The sequence below is a fragment of the Prunus dulcis genome, unplaced genomic scaffold, assembly GCF_902201215.1.
Source record: "Prunus dulcis unplaced genomic scaffold, ALMONDv2, whole genome shotgun sequence".
Taxonomy (NCBI): Eukaryota; Viridiplantae; Streptophyta; class Magnoliopsida; order Rosales; family Rosaceae; genus Prunus; species Prunus dulcis.
Genome location: NW_023010025.1, coordinates 33,633 through 49,960, shown reverse-complemented (window position 1 = coordinate 49,960; position 16,328 = coordinate 33,633). Strand labels below are relative to the sequence as shown.

At 39.3% G+C, this 16,328-nt stretch overlaps 1 protein-coding gene and 1 non-coding gene across 2 annotated transcripts; one reads left to right on the top strand and one right to left on the bottom strand.

Annotated features, from left to right (window-relative positions):
* Positions 1 to 8,000: 8,000 nt before the first annotated feature.
* LOC117612573 lies at positions 8,001 to 9,143 on the bottom strand. Its single transcript, XM_034341257.1, has one exon. The coding sequence runs from the start codon at positions 9,141 to 9,143 to the stop codon at positions 8,001 to 8,003; it is 1,143 nt and encodes a 380-aa protein (XP_034197148.1).
* On the top strand, positions 8,485 to 8,591 carry LOC117612574. Its single transcript, XR_004583451.1, has one exon. It is a non-coding gene; the product is annotated as a small nucleolar RNA R71 (small nucleolar RNA).
* Positions 9,144 to 16,328: the final 7,185 nt, after the last annotated feature.

Here is a 16,328-nt window from a genome sequence, read left to right as displayed (position 1 = left end):
ACGGAGAATGGTAACTTGGTTCCAAGTTAAATTACTTAGAATGCTGGAAAAACATAGAACAAAGAAACTGACTAACTAGCTGAAGGCAAGGTCGAATTCGACAATGCCTCTTGCTAATTGCTCAAGGTCTAGGACAGAATCCTAGCACCACACGCGCACTCGAAATGGGAGTTTTTGTTGTTGAAATGAAAGTGCTCTAAAGTAAACACTGGCAGCAGTTAACAAGTTGTGAAACAATGATTGAGAGGTGTTAGAGCCTTGGAATCTATCACTAGTTTTCCTCTCCAAGTTATGAATGCATAGAAATTGACTCAAGCTTCATCAACAATAGATTATCGCATACAAGCCTACGGTATCTAGGTGCAGGATGCATGATTCTCCTAAGGCATGTAATTGTGCATGGTATCTAATATGCAACCTAAGCATGGTATCTACTTAGAATAAAGCATGCAAGAGTCGTTAAGCTCCATGAGAATATGATAATCACACAAGTCCTAGAACATGGTATCTGTCCTAGTCAATCTATGGTTTATTAACCCCTTGAATGATTCTTAGGCCATTCATGTGTTGCTTGTGAAAGGAGAGTAGAATTAGTGAATTAAACCCCTTCCCAACCTGTGCTAGATGCATAAAATCCTAGTTAGCTACTCCAAGAAATAATAAATTAAGCACATAATAAACTGGAGATTAACAGCTTGATAATGAAAGCAAGGAAATCAATTAACTATAAAATCATCCATAACATTGAATATTCATGACTAGGGCTTCATCCTAAGCCCTAACTAAATGGATTAGTTAGACATAACTATGAATAAAGAAAATAAGAAATACATAGGTAGAATAAAGAGACGAGAAGAACAAGCTGGCAGTAGTGTAGTTCCCAGGACAGCTCCAACCTCTCTTCTCTCTTTATGGTGAATCTGAATGTGTGTATGAGAGTAATGGATGAAGTGAATGTGTGTGTCTGCCTCCCTCTTGAATGAGTGTGCAGCTTTAATGTGTAGCACAGGGCTCTATGGATATAGCCACATTAAACGTGACGCCAGCCAACAAGACTTTTCTATGAATTTGGTTCAGTCTTTGACGTGCTGAGGGCTCCAGATTTATCCAATCGGGCTGAAATTTGGATATGCTATAATAGACACCCATTGGAACAACTTCTGTCAAGGATGTCTCCACATCCGACTTGCGTAAGTTGCTGAAATGAGGCCTGCAAGATGACCTAGGAAGCTGGGGGAGTCATTTGGTGAGTTTTCAGTGAAATCCAATTGCTAAAACTATGTCATACACCAATCACTCAATTTCAGAACGAACTTCGTTCAAACCTGAATTGTCCGATTTCACGGACCAATCAATATCGGATTGAGTCCAAAACTTGGGGAACATCATAATGTTCTGGGACTCATCTGGTGAGTTTTTAGTGAAATCCAATTGCCAAAACTATACAATACACCAACCACTCTATAAGAGAATGAACTTCATATGAACATGAATAGTCCAATTTTTAGGACCAATTGGGGAACATCACAATATGGTGGGAGGAGTTATTTGGTGAGCTTTGAGCGAAATCTAATGGATAAAACTATGCAATACACCAACTACTTCATTTCAGAACGAACTTCGTACGAACCTGAATTATCCGATTTCATGGACCGTTTGATATCGGATTAAGTCCAAAACTTGGGGAACATCAAAATATTGTGGGAGGAGTCATTTCGTGCTCTTTGAGTGAAATCCAATCTCTAGAACTACACAATACACAAACCACTCCATTTCAGAATGAACTTCGTGCGAACCTAAATTGTCTAATTTCAGGGACCAATCAGTATCGGATTTAGTCCAAAACTTGGGGAATGTCATAATATAGTGGGAGCAGTCATTTGGTTTTGAGTGAAATCCAATCTCTAGAACTATACAATACACCAACCACTCCATTTTAGAACGAACCTGAATTGTCCAATTTCATGGACCAATCGATATCGGATTGAGTCCGAAACTTGGGGAACATAAAAAGTTGCAGGAGGAGTCATTTGGTGAGTTTTGAGGGAAATCCAATTGCTAAAACTATGAAATACACCGACCACTCCATTCCGGAACGAACTTCGTATGAACCTGAATTGTCCGATTTCATGGACCAATCGATATCGGATTAAGTCCAAAACTTGGGGAACATCATAATGTGGTGGGAGAAGTCATTTGGTGAGTTTTGAGTGAAATCGAATCTCTACAACTATACAATACACCAACTACTCCACTTTAGAACGAATGTCATACGAACCTGAATTGTCCAACTTAAGGGACCAATCAATATCGGATTGAGTCCAAACCATGGGGAACATCATACACTTTGGGAGGAGTCATTTGTCAGGTTTTCAGTGAAATCCAATCTCTTGAACCATACAATACACCAACCACTCCATTTCAGAACTAACTTCGTACGAACCTGAATTGTCAAATGTCTTGGACCAATTGATATCGGATTGAGTCCAAAACTTGGGGAACATCATGATATGGTGGAAGGAGTCATTTGGTTGGTTTTAAGTCAAATCCAATGGATAAAACTACGCAATACACCAACCACTCCATTTCATGACAAACTACGTGCGAACCTGAGTTATCCAATTTCATGGACCAATCGATATGGAATTGAGTCCAAAAAATGGGAAGCATCATAATATGGTGGGAGGAGTCATATGGTCAGTTTTAAGCGAAATCCAATGGCTAAAGCTATGCAATACACCAACCATTCCATTTCAGAATGCACGTCGTACGAACCTGAATTGTCCTATTTCATGGTCCAATCGATATCGGATTGAGTCCAAAACTTGGGAAACATCATAATATTGTGGGATGAGGCATTTGGTGGGTTTTGAGCGAAATCCAATCAATAGAACTATACAATACACCAACCACTCTATTTCAAAATGAACTTCGCACGAACCTGGATTGTCCAATTTCATGGACCAATCGATATCGGATTGAGTCCGAAACTTGCGGAACATCATAATGTTGTCGGGGGAGTCATTTGGTGTGTTTTGAGTGAAATTCAATCGCCAAAACTATGCAACACACCAACCACTCCATTTCAGATCGAATTTCGGAAGAAACCTTAACTGTCTGATTTCATGGCCCAGTCTATATCGGATTGAGTCCAAAGCTTGGGGATCATCATAATGTTGTGGGAGGAGTCACTGTGTGACCGAAATCAAATGGCTAAAACAGTCCAACACACCAACCACTCCATTCAAGAATTAACTTCGTACGAACATGAATTGTCTGATTTCACAGACCAATCGATATCAGATTGAGTCCAAAACTTGGGGAACATCATAATATTGTGGCAGGACTCATTTGGTGGGTTTTGAGTGAAATCCAACCTCTAGAATTATGCAATACACCAACCACTCCATTTTAGAACGAACTTGAATTGTCCAATTTCATGAATCACTCGATATCGGATTGAGTCCAAAACTTGGGGAAAAACATAACATTGTGGGAGGAGTCATTTGGTGGGCTTTGAGGGAAATCCAATCTCTAGAACGCTGCAATACACCAACCACTCCTTTTCAGAACGAACTTCGTACGAACTTGAATTGTCCAATTTCATGGACCAATCCATATCGGATTGAGTCCACAACTTGGGGAACATCATAATGTTGTGGGAGGCGTCATTTGGTGAGTTTTGAGTCAAATCCAATGGCTAAAACTGTGCAATACACCGACCACGTCATTTCCTAGCGAACTTCGTTCGAACCTGAATTGTCCAATTTCAAGGACCGACCGACATCAGATTGAGTACAAAACCTGGGGAACATCATAATATAGTGTGAGTAGTCAGTTGGTGGCTTTCGAGTGAAATCCAATCTCTTGAACTATGTAATAAAGTAACTACTCCATTTTAGAACGAACTTCGTACGAACCTGAATTGTCCAATTTCACGGACCAATCGATATCAAATTGAGTCCAAAACTTGGGGAACATCATAGTATATGGTGGGAGGAGTCATTTGGCGAGTTTTGAATGCAATCCAAAGGCTACAACTCTGCAGTACACCAACCACTCCATTTCAGAACGTACGAGCCTGAATTGTCCAATTTCATGGACCAATCGATATCGAATTGAGTCCATAACTTGGGGAACATCATAAGATTGCGGGAGGAGTCATTTGGTGAGTTTTGAGTGAAATCCAATTGCCAAAACTATGTAATACACCAACCACTCCATTTCAGAACGAACTTCTTACGGACCTGAATTGTGCAATTTCATGGACCAATTGATATTGGATTGAGTCCAAAACATGGGGAACATCATAATGTTGTGGGAGGGTTTATTTGGTGAGTTTTGCGTGAAACTATGCAATACACCAACCACACCAATAGATCACGAACTTCGTACAAACATGAATAGTTCAATTTGTTGGACCAATCGATATCGGATTAAGCCCAAAACTTGGGGAACGTCATAATATGGTGGGAGGAGTCATTTGGTCTGTTTTGAGTGAAATTAAATGGCTAAAATTATGCAATAAACCAACCACTCCATTTCAAAACGAACCTCGTACGAACATGAATTGTTCGATTTCATGAACCAATCGATATCGGCTTACGTCCAAAACTTGGGGAGCATCATAATATGGTGGGACGAGTCATTTGGTCGGTTTAGAGTGAAATCCAATCTCTAGAACTATAGAATACACCAACCATTCCATTTCAGAACGAACTTCGAACGAACATGAATTGTCCGATTTCATGGACCAATAGATATCGGATTGAGTCCAAAACTTGTGGAACATCATAATATGGTGAGAGGTGTCACTTGGTGCGTTTTGAGTGAAATTCAATCTCTAGAACTATACAATACACGAACCACTCCATTTGAGGATGAACTTCGTACGAACCGTCATTGGCCAATTTCATGGACCACTTGATATCAGATTGAGTCCACAACTTGGGGAACGTCATAATACTGTGGGAGGTGTCATTTGGGGGTTTTGGAGTGAAATTCAATCTCTAGAACTACACAATACACCAACCACTCCACTTAAGAATGAACCTCATATGGACCACTCGATGTCGGACTGAGTCCAAAACTTGGGGAACATCATAATATTGTGGGAGGAGTCATTGGTGAGTTTTGAGTGAAATCCAATGGCCAAAACTATGCAATACACCAACCACTCAATTTCAGAACGAACTTCTTACGAACCTGAATTGTCCGATTTCATGGAACAATCGATATCGAACTGAGTCCAAAACTCGGGGAACATCATAATATATGGTGGGAGGAATCATTTGGTAAGTTTTGAGTGAAATTCAATTGCCAAAACTATGCAATACACCAACCACTCCATTTTAGAACGAACTTCGTACGAACCTGAATTGTCCAATTTCATGGACCAATCGATATCGGATTGAATCCAAAACTAGGGGAACATCATAATGTTGTCAAAGGACTATTTTGTGAGCTTTGGGTGAAATCCAATGGCCAAAACTATGCAATACACCACCCCTCCGTTTCATAACGAACGTCGTACGAACTTGAATTGTCCGATTTCTTGGACCAATCGATATCGGATGGTGTCCAAAACTTGGGGAATATCATAATATGGTGGCAAGAGTCATTTGTCGAGTTTTGAGTGAAATCCAATGACCAAAACTATGCAATACACCAACCACTCCATTTCATAACGAACTTCGTACGAACCAGAATTGTCCGATTTCAAGGACCAGTCGATATCGGATTGAGTTCAACGCTTGGGGAACATCAAAATATTGTGGGAGGAGTCATTTGGTGATGTTTAAGTGAAATCCAATGGCTAAAACAATGCAATACACCTACCACTGCATTTCTGAACGAACTTCGTACGAACCTGAATTGTCCAATTTCATGGACCAATCGATATAGGATTGGGTCTAAAACTTGGGGAACATCATAATGTTGTGGGAGGAGTCATTTGGTGAGTTTTGAGTGAAATCCAATGGCCAAAACTATGCATTACACCAACCACTCCATTTCATAACGAACTTCGTATGAACCTGAATTCTCCAATTTCATGGGCCAATCGATATCGGATGGAGTCCAAAACTTGGGGAATATCACAAAATGGTGGCAGGAGTCATTTGTTGAGTTTTGAGTGAAATCCAATGACCAAAACTATGCAATACACCAACCACTCCATTTCATAACGAACTTTGTACGAACCGGAATTGTCCGATTTCATGGACCAGTCGATATCGGATTGAGTTCAAAACTTGGGGAACATCAAAATATTTTGGGAGGAGTCATTGGTGAGTTTTGAGGGAAATCCAATGGGCAAAACTATGCAACACACCAACCACTCCATTTCCGAATGAACTTCTTACGAACTTGAATTGTCTGATTACATTATACAATTGATATCAGATTGAGTCCAAAACTTGGGGAACATCATAATATATGGTGCGAGGAGTCATTTGGTAAGTTTTGAGTGAAATTCAATTGCGAAAATTATGCAATACTCCAACTACTCCATTTCAGAACGAACTTCATGCGAACCTGAATTGTCCGATTTCAGGGACGAATCGATATTAGATGGAGTCCAAAACTTGGGGAACATCATAATGTATAGGGATGAGTCAATTGGTGAGTTTTGAGTGAAATCCAATTGCCACAACTATGCAATACACCAACCACTCCATTTCAGAATTATCTTCTTACGAACCTGAATTGTCAGATTTCATGGACCAATCGATATCGGACTGAGTCCAAAACTTAGGGAAAATCATAATATTGGGGGAGGAGTCATTTGGTGAGCTTTGAGTGAAATCAAATCTCTGGAGCTATGCAATACACCAACCACTCCATTTCAGAATGAACTTTTTATGAACTTGAATTGTCTGATTTCATAGACCTATCGAGAACAGACTGAGTCCAAAAGTTGGGGAACATCATAATATTGTGGGAGGAGTCATTGGTGAGTCTTGAGTGAAATCCAATTGCCAAAACTATGCAATATACCAACAACTCCATTTCAGAACGAACTTCTTACGAACCTGAATTGTCCGATTTCATTGACCAATCGATATCGAACTGAGTCCAAAACTTAGGGAGCATCATAATATATGGTGGGAGGAGTCATTTAGAAAGTTTTGAGTGAAATCCAATTGCGAAAACTATGCAATGCACCCAGCACTCCATTTCAGAATGAACTTCGTAGGAACCTGAATTGTCCGATTTCATGGAACAATCATTAATCGGATGGAGTCCAAAACTTGGGGAACATCATAATGTTGTGGGAGGAGTTATTTTGTGTGTTTTGAGTGAAATCCAATGGCTAAAACAATGCAACACACCAACCACTCCATTTCGGAACGAACTTCGTACGAATGAATTGTCCAATTTCTTGGACCAGTCGATATCGGATTGAGTCCAGAACTTGGGAAACATCATAATATAGTGGGAGGAGTCATTTGGTGGGTTTTGAGTGAAATCCAATCTCTTGAACTATGCAATACACCAGCCACTCCATTTCAGAACGAACTTCGTACGAACGTTAATTATCCAATTTCATGGACCAATCGTTATCAGATTAAGTCCAAAACTTGGTGGGAGGTGTCATTTGGTGTGTTTTGAGTGAAATGCAATCTCTAGAACTACACAATACAACAACCACTCCATTTCAGATTGAGTCCAAAACTTGGGGAACATCATAATATGGTGGCATGAGTTATTTGTTGAGTTTTGAGTGAAATCCAATGACTAAAACTTTGCAGTACCCCAACCACACCATTTCAGAACAAACTTCGTGCGATCCTGAATTGTCCAATTTCTAGGACCAATTGATATCGGATTGTGTCCAAAACGTGGGGAACGTAATCATGTTGTGGGAGGAGTCATTTGGTGAGTTTTGAGTGAAATCTAATGGCCAAAACTATGCAATACACCAACCACTTCATTTTATAATGAACTTCGTAAGAACCGGAATTGTCCAATTTTATGGACCAATCAATATTGGATTGAGTTCAAAACTGAAATTGATTGTTATTCTTCCATGAGAGATTTGGATGATCTCTCCAACCAGGGTTATATGTATTAGAGAACGGATCATTTCTCGGCCTCTGATTGTAAGAATTCATGAGATTCACTTGCTCTTGAACGAACTCGGGATAAGCCTCACTAGCCGAGCATTGATAAGTAGGATGACCTAGTATGTTGCAAATGACACACACCTCAGCTATCTTAGGCACCATATTGAGTATAGAATTGAGCTTCTTTTCCAAACTAGCCACCTGCAAGGCAAGATCATTATTAGAACTCATTTCATACACTCCAACTCGTTTACCTCTTGTATCTTTGTGTTGAGCATTAGATCCCAACATCTCATAAATGTTATATGACTCCTGAGCATTTTTTTTCTTCAAAGCTCCACCTGCTGCATTATCAACAGTCGATTGACATGTTTGGGTTAGTCCATCATAAAAAATTTGCATTTGTAAGTAAAGAGGTAACCCATGATGTGGACATTGCAGCAACAGCCCTTTGAAACGCTCCCAACATTCATTGAAAGGTTCTCCATCATCTTGTTTAAAGTTAAAGATTTGCCCTCTCAAAGTAGCTGTCTTTTGAGTAGAGAAAAACTTCTCCAAAAATTTCTTAGCTATGGCATCCCAAGTGGTGAGCGAACCAGGTGCTAAAGTCATTAGCCAACCCTTTGCTCTATCTTTCAATGTATAAGGAGAAACCGTCATCCTCAGATTTGCTTCACTCACTCCCTGCAAAGGTAAACCACTCACAACATTGTAGAATTCCTTAATATGGGCTAATGGATCTTCGTTAGGTAAACCATAAAAAGAAGGAAGCATGTGAAAATGTGAAGATTTGAGATCATAATTTCTAGCTTCAGTAGGCAGCAAGATGCACGAAGGGGAATTTGGTATAACCGGTTGAGCATAATCTTCCAAAGCTCGGTTGTCATCGTTATTGCCAGCCATCTCTTCTTCTCTGTCAGAATTAGAGTTATCAAAAGAATCTACACTCGTTGGGCTAGAAGAACTATTGTCCTCTTCTACACTGCTAGTCTGGGCACTAGCTGATACAGAATTCTCAAAAGTGTTGCTCTTCAACCGTTCAAGTCTTTGGCCTATCTCAGCAAGTGTATCTGACATATACTACCTGAGAAACAAAAATAAAATGAAATTAGGGTTTGAGAACAAGCAATTATAGAGGACTAAAATCAGTCCCCGGCAACGGCGCCAAAATTTTGTTGTGTTCCTTCCAAGTGCCAATATATGGTTAGTATAGTGGTACAAGTAAGGTTGTCGAACCACAGGGACCGATTGGACCTCTATAAATTACTAGTTTTGAAAGAACCCTAACTAAAAATGAAAGTGACAATTTGAAAGTAGTTTTTGTGTTGTAAATGAAAAATAACTTAAAATGCAAGAAGAATGTAGTAGTGAATGATATATTGATGTAGAAAGAATAGGGATGAGACCAGGGATTTCGAATACACCATTGCAAAACTAATTCCATGTTTACTAAATTAAACCATATTCAACTACCAACCTATTTCCAAAGTTCGTTTTACATATATATGATCAGCCATATGATGTGTGGTTTTGATCAAATTCTCCTAATCTGCAACCTAATTGGGATGTTCAACTTTGGTTCCAAGTTAAGAGTCATTAGCATGCAAGAAAACGTTAAAGAACCAAAGAAAATACACAGCATGATGTTTGCATAGCATTCTCTTCATTCATTCACATGTCTACCAAGATTAAGCATGATGTTTACTATAACCTTGTCCAGATAATCTGTAGGCAACCCTAATGGTGATCAAACATTAAAATTGACAAACAAATTGAACAATAGATTCAGTGAATGAAACAAGAAACAGATTGATGAATTGAATACTTTAACTTAGAAACATGGATCAATGTTGCAAGGCTACATCAAAATCCCTAGCTATGAATTTAGTTACACATCATGTTCAAAGAGATTAAAACAAAAATAAACAACATGAGTGAAAATAAATTCATGAGAGGAAACCCTTGAACCAATTCTGATGTTGAACTTCTCCAAGAACCACCTCTTGCGCTCAAACCTGATGGTGGAAATAAATGGACAGCTAGGGTTTTAATGTGCACGAAAGGAGAGAATAACCAAGAAGTGAGGTCTAGGGTTGTGAAATTCGTCCAAAATAATTAGGGTCTGTAAAAGTGGCTAAAAGGCAAGTTTTTATGGGGTAAAAAGTCAGGTTCGTACGAAGTTCGTTCTGAAATGGAGTGGTTGGTGTATTGTACAGTTATGGAGATTGGATTTCACTCAAAACCCACCAAATGACTCCTCCCACAATATTATGATGTTCCCTAAGTTTTGGACTCAATCCGATATCGATTAGTCCATGAAATCGGACAATTCAGGTTCATACGAAGTTCATTCTGAAATGGAGTAGTTGGTGTATTACATAGTTTTGGCAGTTGGATTTCACTTAAAACTCACCAAATGACTCCTCCCACAACATTATGATGTTCCCCAAGTTTTGGCCTCAATCCGATATCGATTGGTCCATGAAATTGGACAATTCAGGTTCGTATGAAGTTCGTTCTGAAACGGAGTAGTTGGTGTATTGCGCAGTTTTAGCCATTGGATTTCATTCAAAACTCACCAAATGACTCATCCCACCATATATTATGATGTTCCCCAAGTTTTGGGCTCAATCCGATATCGATTGGTCCAAGAAATTGGACTATTCATGTTCGTACGAAGTTCGTTCTCTAGTGGGGTGGTTGGAGTATTGCATAGTTTTGGCAACTAAATTTCACTCAAAACTCACAAAATGACTCCCACAACATTATGATGTTCCGAAAGTTTTGGACCCAATCCGATATCTATTGGTCCATGAAACAGGACAATTCAGGTTTGTACGAAGTTCATTATGAAATGGAGTGGTTGGTGTAATGCATAGTTTTGGCAGTTGGATTTCACTCAAAACTCACCAAATGACTCCTGCCACAACATTATGATGTTCCCCAAGTTTTGGACTCAATCCGATATCGATCGGTCCATGAAATTGGACAATTCAGGTTCGTACGAAGTTCATTTTGAAATAGAGTGGTTAGTGTATTGTATAGTTCTAGAGATTGGATTTCACTCAAAACCCACCAAATGACTCTTCCCGCAATATTATGATGTTCCCCAAGTTTTGCACTTAATCCGATATCGATTGGTCCACGAAATCGGACAATTCAGGTTCGTACGAAGTTCATTCTGAAATGGAGTGGTTGGTGTATTGCACAGTTCTTGCAATTGGATTTCACTCAAAACTCACCAAATGACTCCTCCCACAACATTATTATGTTCCCTAAGTTTTGGAGTCAATCCGATATTGATTGTTCCATGAAATTGGACAATTCGGGTTCCTATGAAGTTCGTTCTGAAATGGCGTGGTTGGTGTATTGCACAGTTGTAAACATTTGAATTTCATTCAAAACTCACCAAACGACTCCTCCCACCAAATATTATGATGTTCCCCAAGTCAATTCAATAGCGATTGGTCCATGAAATTGGACAATTTAGGTTCGTACGAAGTTCGTTCTGAAATGGAGTGGTTGGTGTATTGTATAGTTCTAGAGATTGGATTTCACTCAAAACCTACCAAATGACTCTTCCCGCAATATTATGATGTTCCCCAAGTTTTGGACTCAATCCGATATCGATTGGTGCATGAAATCAGACAATTTAAGTTCGTACGAAGTTCGTTCTGAAATGGTGTGGTTGGTGTATTGTATTGCTTTAGCCATTGGATTTCGCTCAAAACTCACCAACTCCTCCCACCATATTATGATGTTCCCCAAGTTTTTGGCTCAATCCGATATCGATTGGTCCATGAAATAGGACAATTCAGGAACGTACGAAGTTTGTTCTAAAATGGAGTGATTGGTGTATTACATAGTTTTGGCAATTGGATTTCACTCAAAACTCACCAAATGACTCCTCCCGCAATCTTATGATGTTCCCCAAGTTATGGACTCAATCCGATATCGATTGGTCCATAAATTGGATAATTCAGGTTCGTATGAAGTTCGTTCGGAAATGGAGTGGTTGGTGTATTGTATAGTTATAGAGATTGGATTTCACTCAAAACCCACCAAATCACTCTTCCCGCAATATTATGATGTTCCCCAAGTTTTGGACTCAATCGGATATCGATTGGTCCATGAAATTGGACAATTCAGGTTCATATGAACTTCGTTCCGAAATGGAGTGGTTGGTGTATTGGATTCTTTTGGCCATTGGATTTCGCTCAAAACTCACCAAATGACTCCTCCCACCATATTATGACGTTCCCCAATTTTGGTCTCAATTCAATATCGATTTGTCCAAGAAATTGGACTATTCAGGTTCGTACGAAGTTCGTTCTCTAATGGAGTGGTTGGAGTATTGCATAATTTTGGCAATTGGATTTCACTCAAAACCCACCAAATGACTCCTCCCACAACATTATGATGTTCCCCAAGTTTTGGATTCAATCTGATATCGATTGGTCCATGAAATTGGACAATTCAGGTTCGTACGTTCTGAAATGGAGTGGTTGGTGTATTGTATAGTTCTAGAGATTGGATTTCACTCAAAAGCCACCAAATGACTCCTCACACTATATTATGATGTTCCCCATGTTTTGAACTCAATCCGATATCGATTGGTCCTTGAAATTGGACAATTCATGTTCGTACAAAGTTCGTTCTGAAATGGAGCGGTCGGTGTATTGCATAGTTTTAGCCATTGGATTTCATTCAAAACTCACCAAATGAATCCTCCCACCATATATTATGATGTTCCCCAAGTTTCGGACTCAATCCGATATCAATTGGTCCACAAAATCGGACAATTCAGGTTTATATGAAGTTTTTTCGGAAATGGAGTGGTGGGTGTATTGCATAGTGCAGTTCGATTTCACTCACAACTCACCAAATGACTCCTCCCGCAACATTATGAGGTTCTCGAAGTTTTGGACTCAATCTGATTTCAATTGGTCCACGAAATCAGACAATTCAAGTACGTACGAAGTTCGTTCTGAGTGGAGTGGTTGGTATATTGCACAGTTTTGGCAATTTAATTTCACTCAAAACTCTCCAAATGACTCCTCCGTTTTGGACTCAATCCAATATGGATTGGTCCATGAAATTGGACAATTCAAGTTCGTACGAAGTTCTTTATGAAATGGAGAGGTTGGTGTATTGTATAGTTCTAGATATTGGATTTCACTCAAAACCCACCAAATGACTCCTCCCACAATATTATCATGTTCCCCATGTTTTGGACCCAATCCAATATCGATTGGTCCATGAAATCGAACAATTCAGGTTTGTACGAAGTTCTTTTTGAAATGGAGTGGTTAGTGTGTTTTCTTAGTTTGGCAATCGGATTTCACTAAAACTCACCAAATGACTCCTCCCACAACATTATGATGTTCCCCCAGTTTTGGACTCAATCCGATATCCATTGGTCCATGAAATAGGACAATTCAGGCTCGTACGAAGTTCGTTCTCAAATGGAGTGGTTGGTGTATTGTATAGTTCTAAAGATTGGATTTCACTCAAAACCCACCAAATGACTCTTCCCTCAATATTATGATGTTCGCCATGTTTTGGACTCAATCCGATATCGATTGGTCCACGAGATCGGACAATTCGGGTTCGTTCGAAGCTTATTCTACAATGGAGTAGTTGGTCTATTGCACTATTTTAGCCATTGGATTTCGCTCAAAATTCACCAAATGACTACTCGCACAAAATTATGATGTTCACGAAGTTTTGGACTCAATCCGATATCGACTGGTCCATGAAATTTGACAATTTAGGTTCGTGCGAAGTTCTTTTTCAAATGAAGTGATTGGTGTATTGCATAGTTCTGGCTATTGGATTTCACTCAAAATTCACCAAATGACTCCTCACACAACATTATGATGTTCCCCAAGTTTTGGACTCAATCCGATATCGATTGGTCCATGAAATTGGACAATCCAAGTTCGTACAAAGTTCGTTATGAAATGGAGTGGTTGGTGTATTGTGTAGTTCTAGAGATTCGATTTCACTCAAAACCCACCACATGACTCTTCCCGCAATATTACGATGTTCACCAAGTCATGGACTCAATCCAATACCAATTGGTCCATGAAATTGGACAATTCAAGTTCATTCTGAAATGGAGTGGTTGGTGTATTGCCCAGTTTTAGCCATTGGATTTCATTCAAACTCACCAAATGACTCCTCCCACCATATATTATGAAGTTCCCCAAGTTTTGGACTCAATCCGATATCGATTGGTCCAACAAATCAGACAATTCAGGTTCATACGATGTTCTTTCTAAAAACTCACCAAATGACTCCTCTCACAACATTATGATGTTCCCCAAGTTTTGGACTCATTCCGATAGCGATTGGTCCATTAAATCAAACAATTTCGGTTCGTGCGAAGTTCTTTTTGAAATGGAGTGGTTGGTATATTGCATAGTTTTGGCTATTGGATTTCACTCAAAATTCACCAAATGACTCCTCGCACAACATTATGATGTTCCCCAAGTTTTGGACTCAATCCGATATCGATTGGCCCACAAAATTTGGCAATTCAGTTTCGTACGAAGTTCGTTATGAAATGGAGTGGTTGGTGTATTGTATAGTTCTAGGGATTGGATTTCACTCAAAACCCACCAAATGACTCCTCCCACCATATTATGATGTTCCCCATGTTTTGTACTCAATCCGATATCGATTGGTCCATGAAATTGGACAATTCAGGTTCGTACAAAATTCGTTCTAAAATGGAGTGGTTCGTGTATTGCATAGTTTTAGCAATTTGATTTTGCTAAAAACTCAGCAAATGACTCCTCCCACCATATTATGATAATCCCCCAGTTTTGGGCTGAATCCGATATCGATTGGTCCCAAAAATTGGACTATTTATGTTTGTACGATTTCATTCTCTAATGTAGTGGTTTGTGTTTTGCACAGTTTTGACAATTGGATTTCACTCAAAACTCACCAAATGACTCCTCCCACGACATTATGATGTTCCCCAAGTTTTGTACTCAATCTGATATCGATTGGTCCATGAAATCGGACAATTAAGGTTAGTATGAAATTCGTTCTGAAATGGAGTGATTGGTGTATTGCAAAGTTAAGGCACCTAATGACTCCTCCCACAACATTATGATGTTCCCCAAGTTTTGGACTCAATCCGATATCGATTGGTCCCTGAAATTGCTCAATTCAGGTTCGTACAAAGTTCGTTCTGAAATTGAGTACTTGTTGTTTTGTATAGTTCTAGAGATTGGATTTCACTCAAAACCCGCCGAATGACTCTTGCCACAATATTATGATGTTCCCTAAGTTTTGGACTGAATCCGATATCGATTGGTCCATGAAATCGGACAATTCAAGTTTGTATGAAGTTCGTTATGAAATGGAGTGGTTGGTGTATTGCACAGTTTTAGCAACTGGATTTTGCTCAAAACTCACCAAATGATGCCTCCCACCATATTATGGTGTTCCCCAAGTTTTGGGCTAAATCCGATATCGATTGGTCCAAAAAATTGGACTATTCATGTTTGTAGGAAGTTCGTTCTCTAATGGAGTGGTTGGTGTATTGCATAGTTTTGGCAATTGGATTTTACTCAAAACTCACCAAATGACTCCTCCCTAAGTTTTGGACACAATCCAATATCGATTGGTCCATGAAATCTGGCAATTAAGGTTAGTACGCAGTTCGTTCTGAAATGGAGTGGTTGGTGTATTGCACAGTTTTAGCCATTGGATTTCATTCAGAACTCACCAAATGACTCCTCCCACCATATATTACGATGTTCCCCAAGTTTTGGACTTAATCTGATATCGATTGGTCCATGAAATTGGACAATTCAGGTTCGTACGAAGTTCATTATGAAATGGAGTGGTTGGTGTATTGCCTAGTTTTAGAAATTGGATTTCACTCAAAACTCACAAAATAACTCCTCTCACAACATTATGATGTTTCCCAAGTGTTGGACTCAATCTGATATCGGTTGCTTCATGAAATTGGACAATTTAGGTTCGTACGAAGTTCGTTATGAAATAGAGTGGTTCGTGTATTGCATCGTTTTAGACATTGGATTTCGCTCAAAACTCACCATATGACTCCTCCAACCATATTATGATGTTCCCCAAGTTTTGGGCTCAATCCGATATCAATTGGTCCAACAAATTGGACTATTCGTGGTCGTATGAAGTTCGTTCTCTAATGGAGTGATTGGTGTATTGTACAGTTCTAGAGATTGGATTTCACTCAAAACCCACCAAATGACTCCTCCCACA

Coding starts and splice junctions, on each gene's coding strand:
- LOC117612573 (XM_034341257.1), bottom strand. CDS start 9,143: ATGTCAGATACACTTGCTGAGATAGGCCAAAGACTTGAACGGTTGAAG.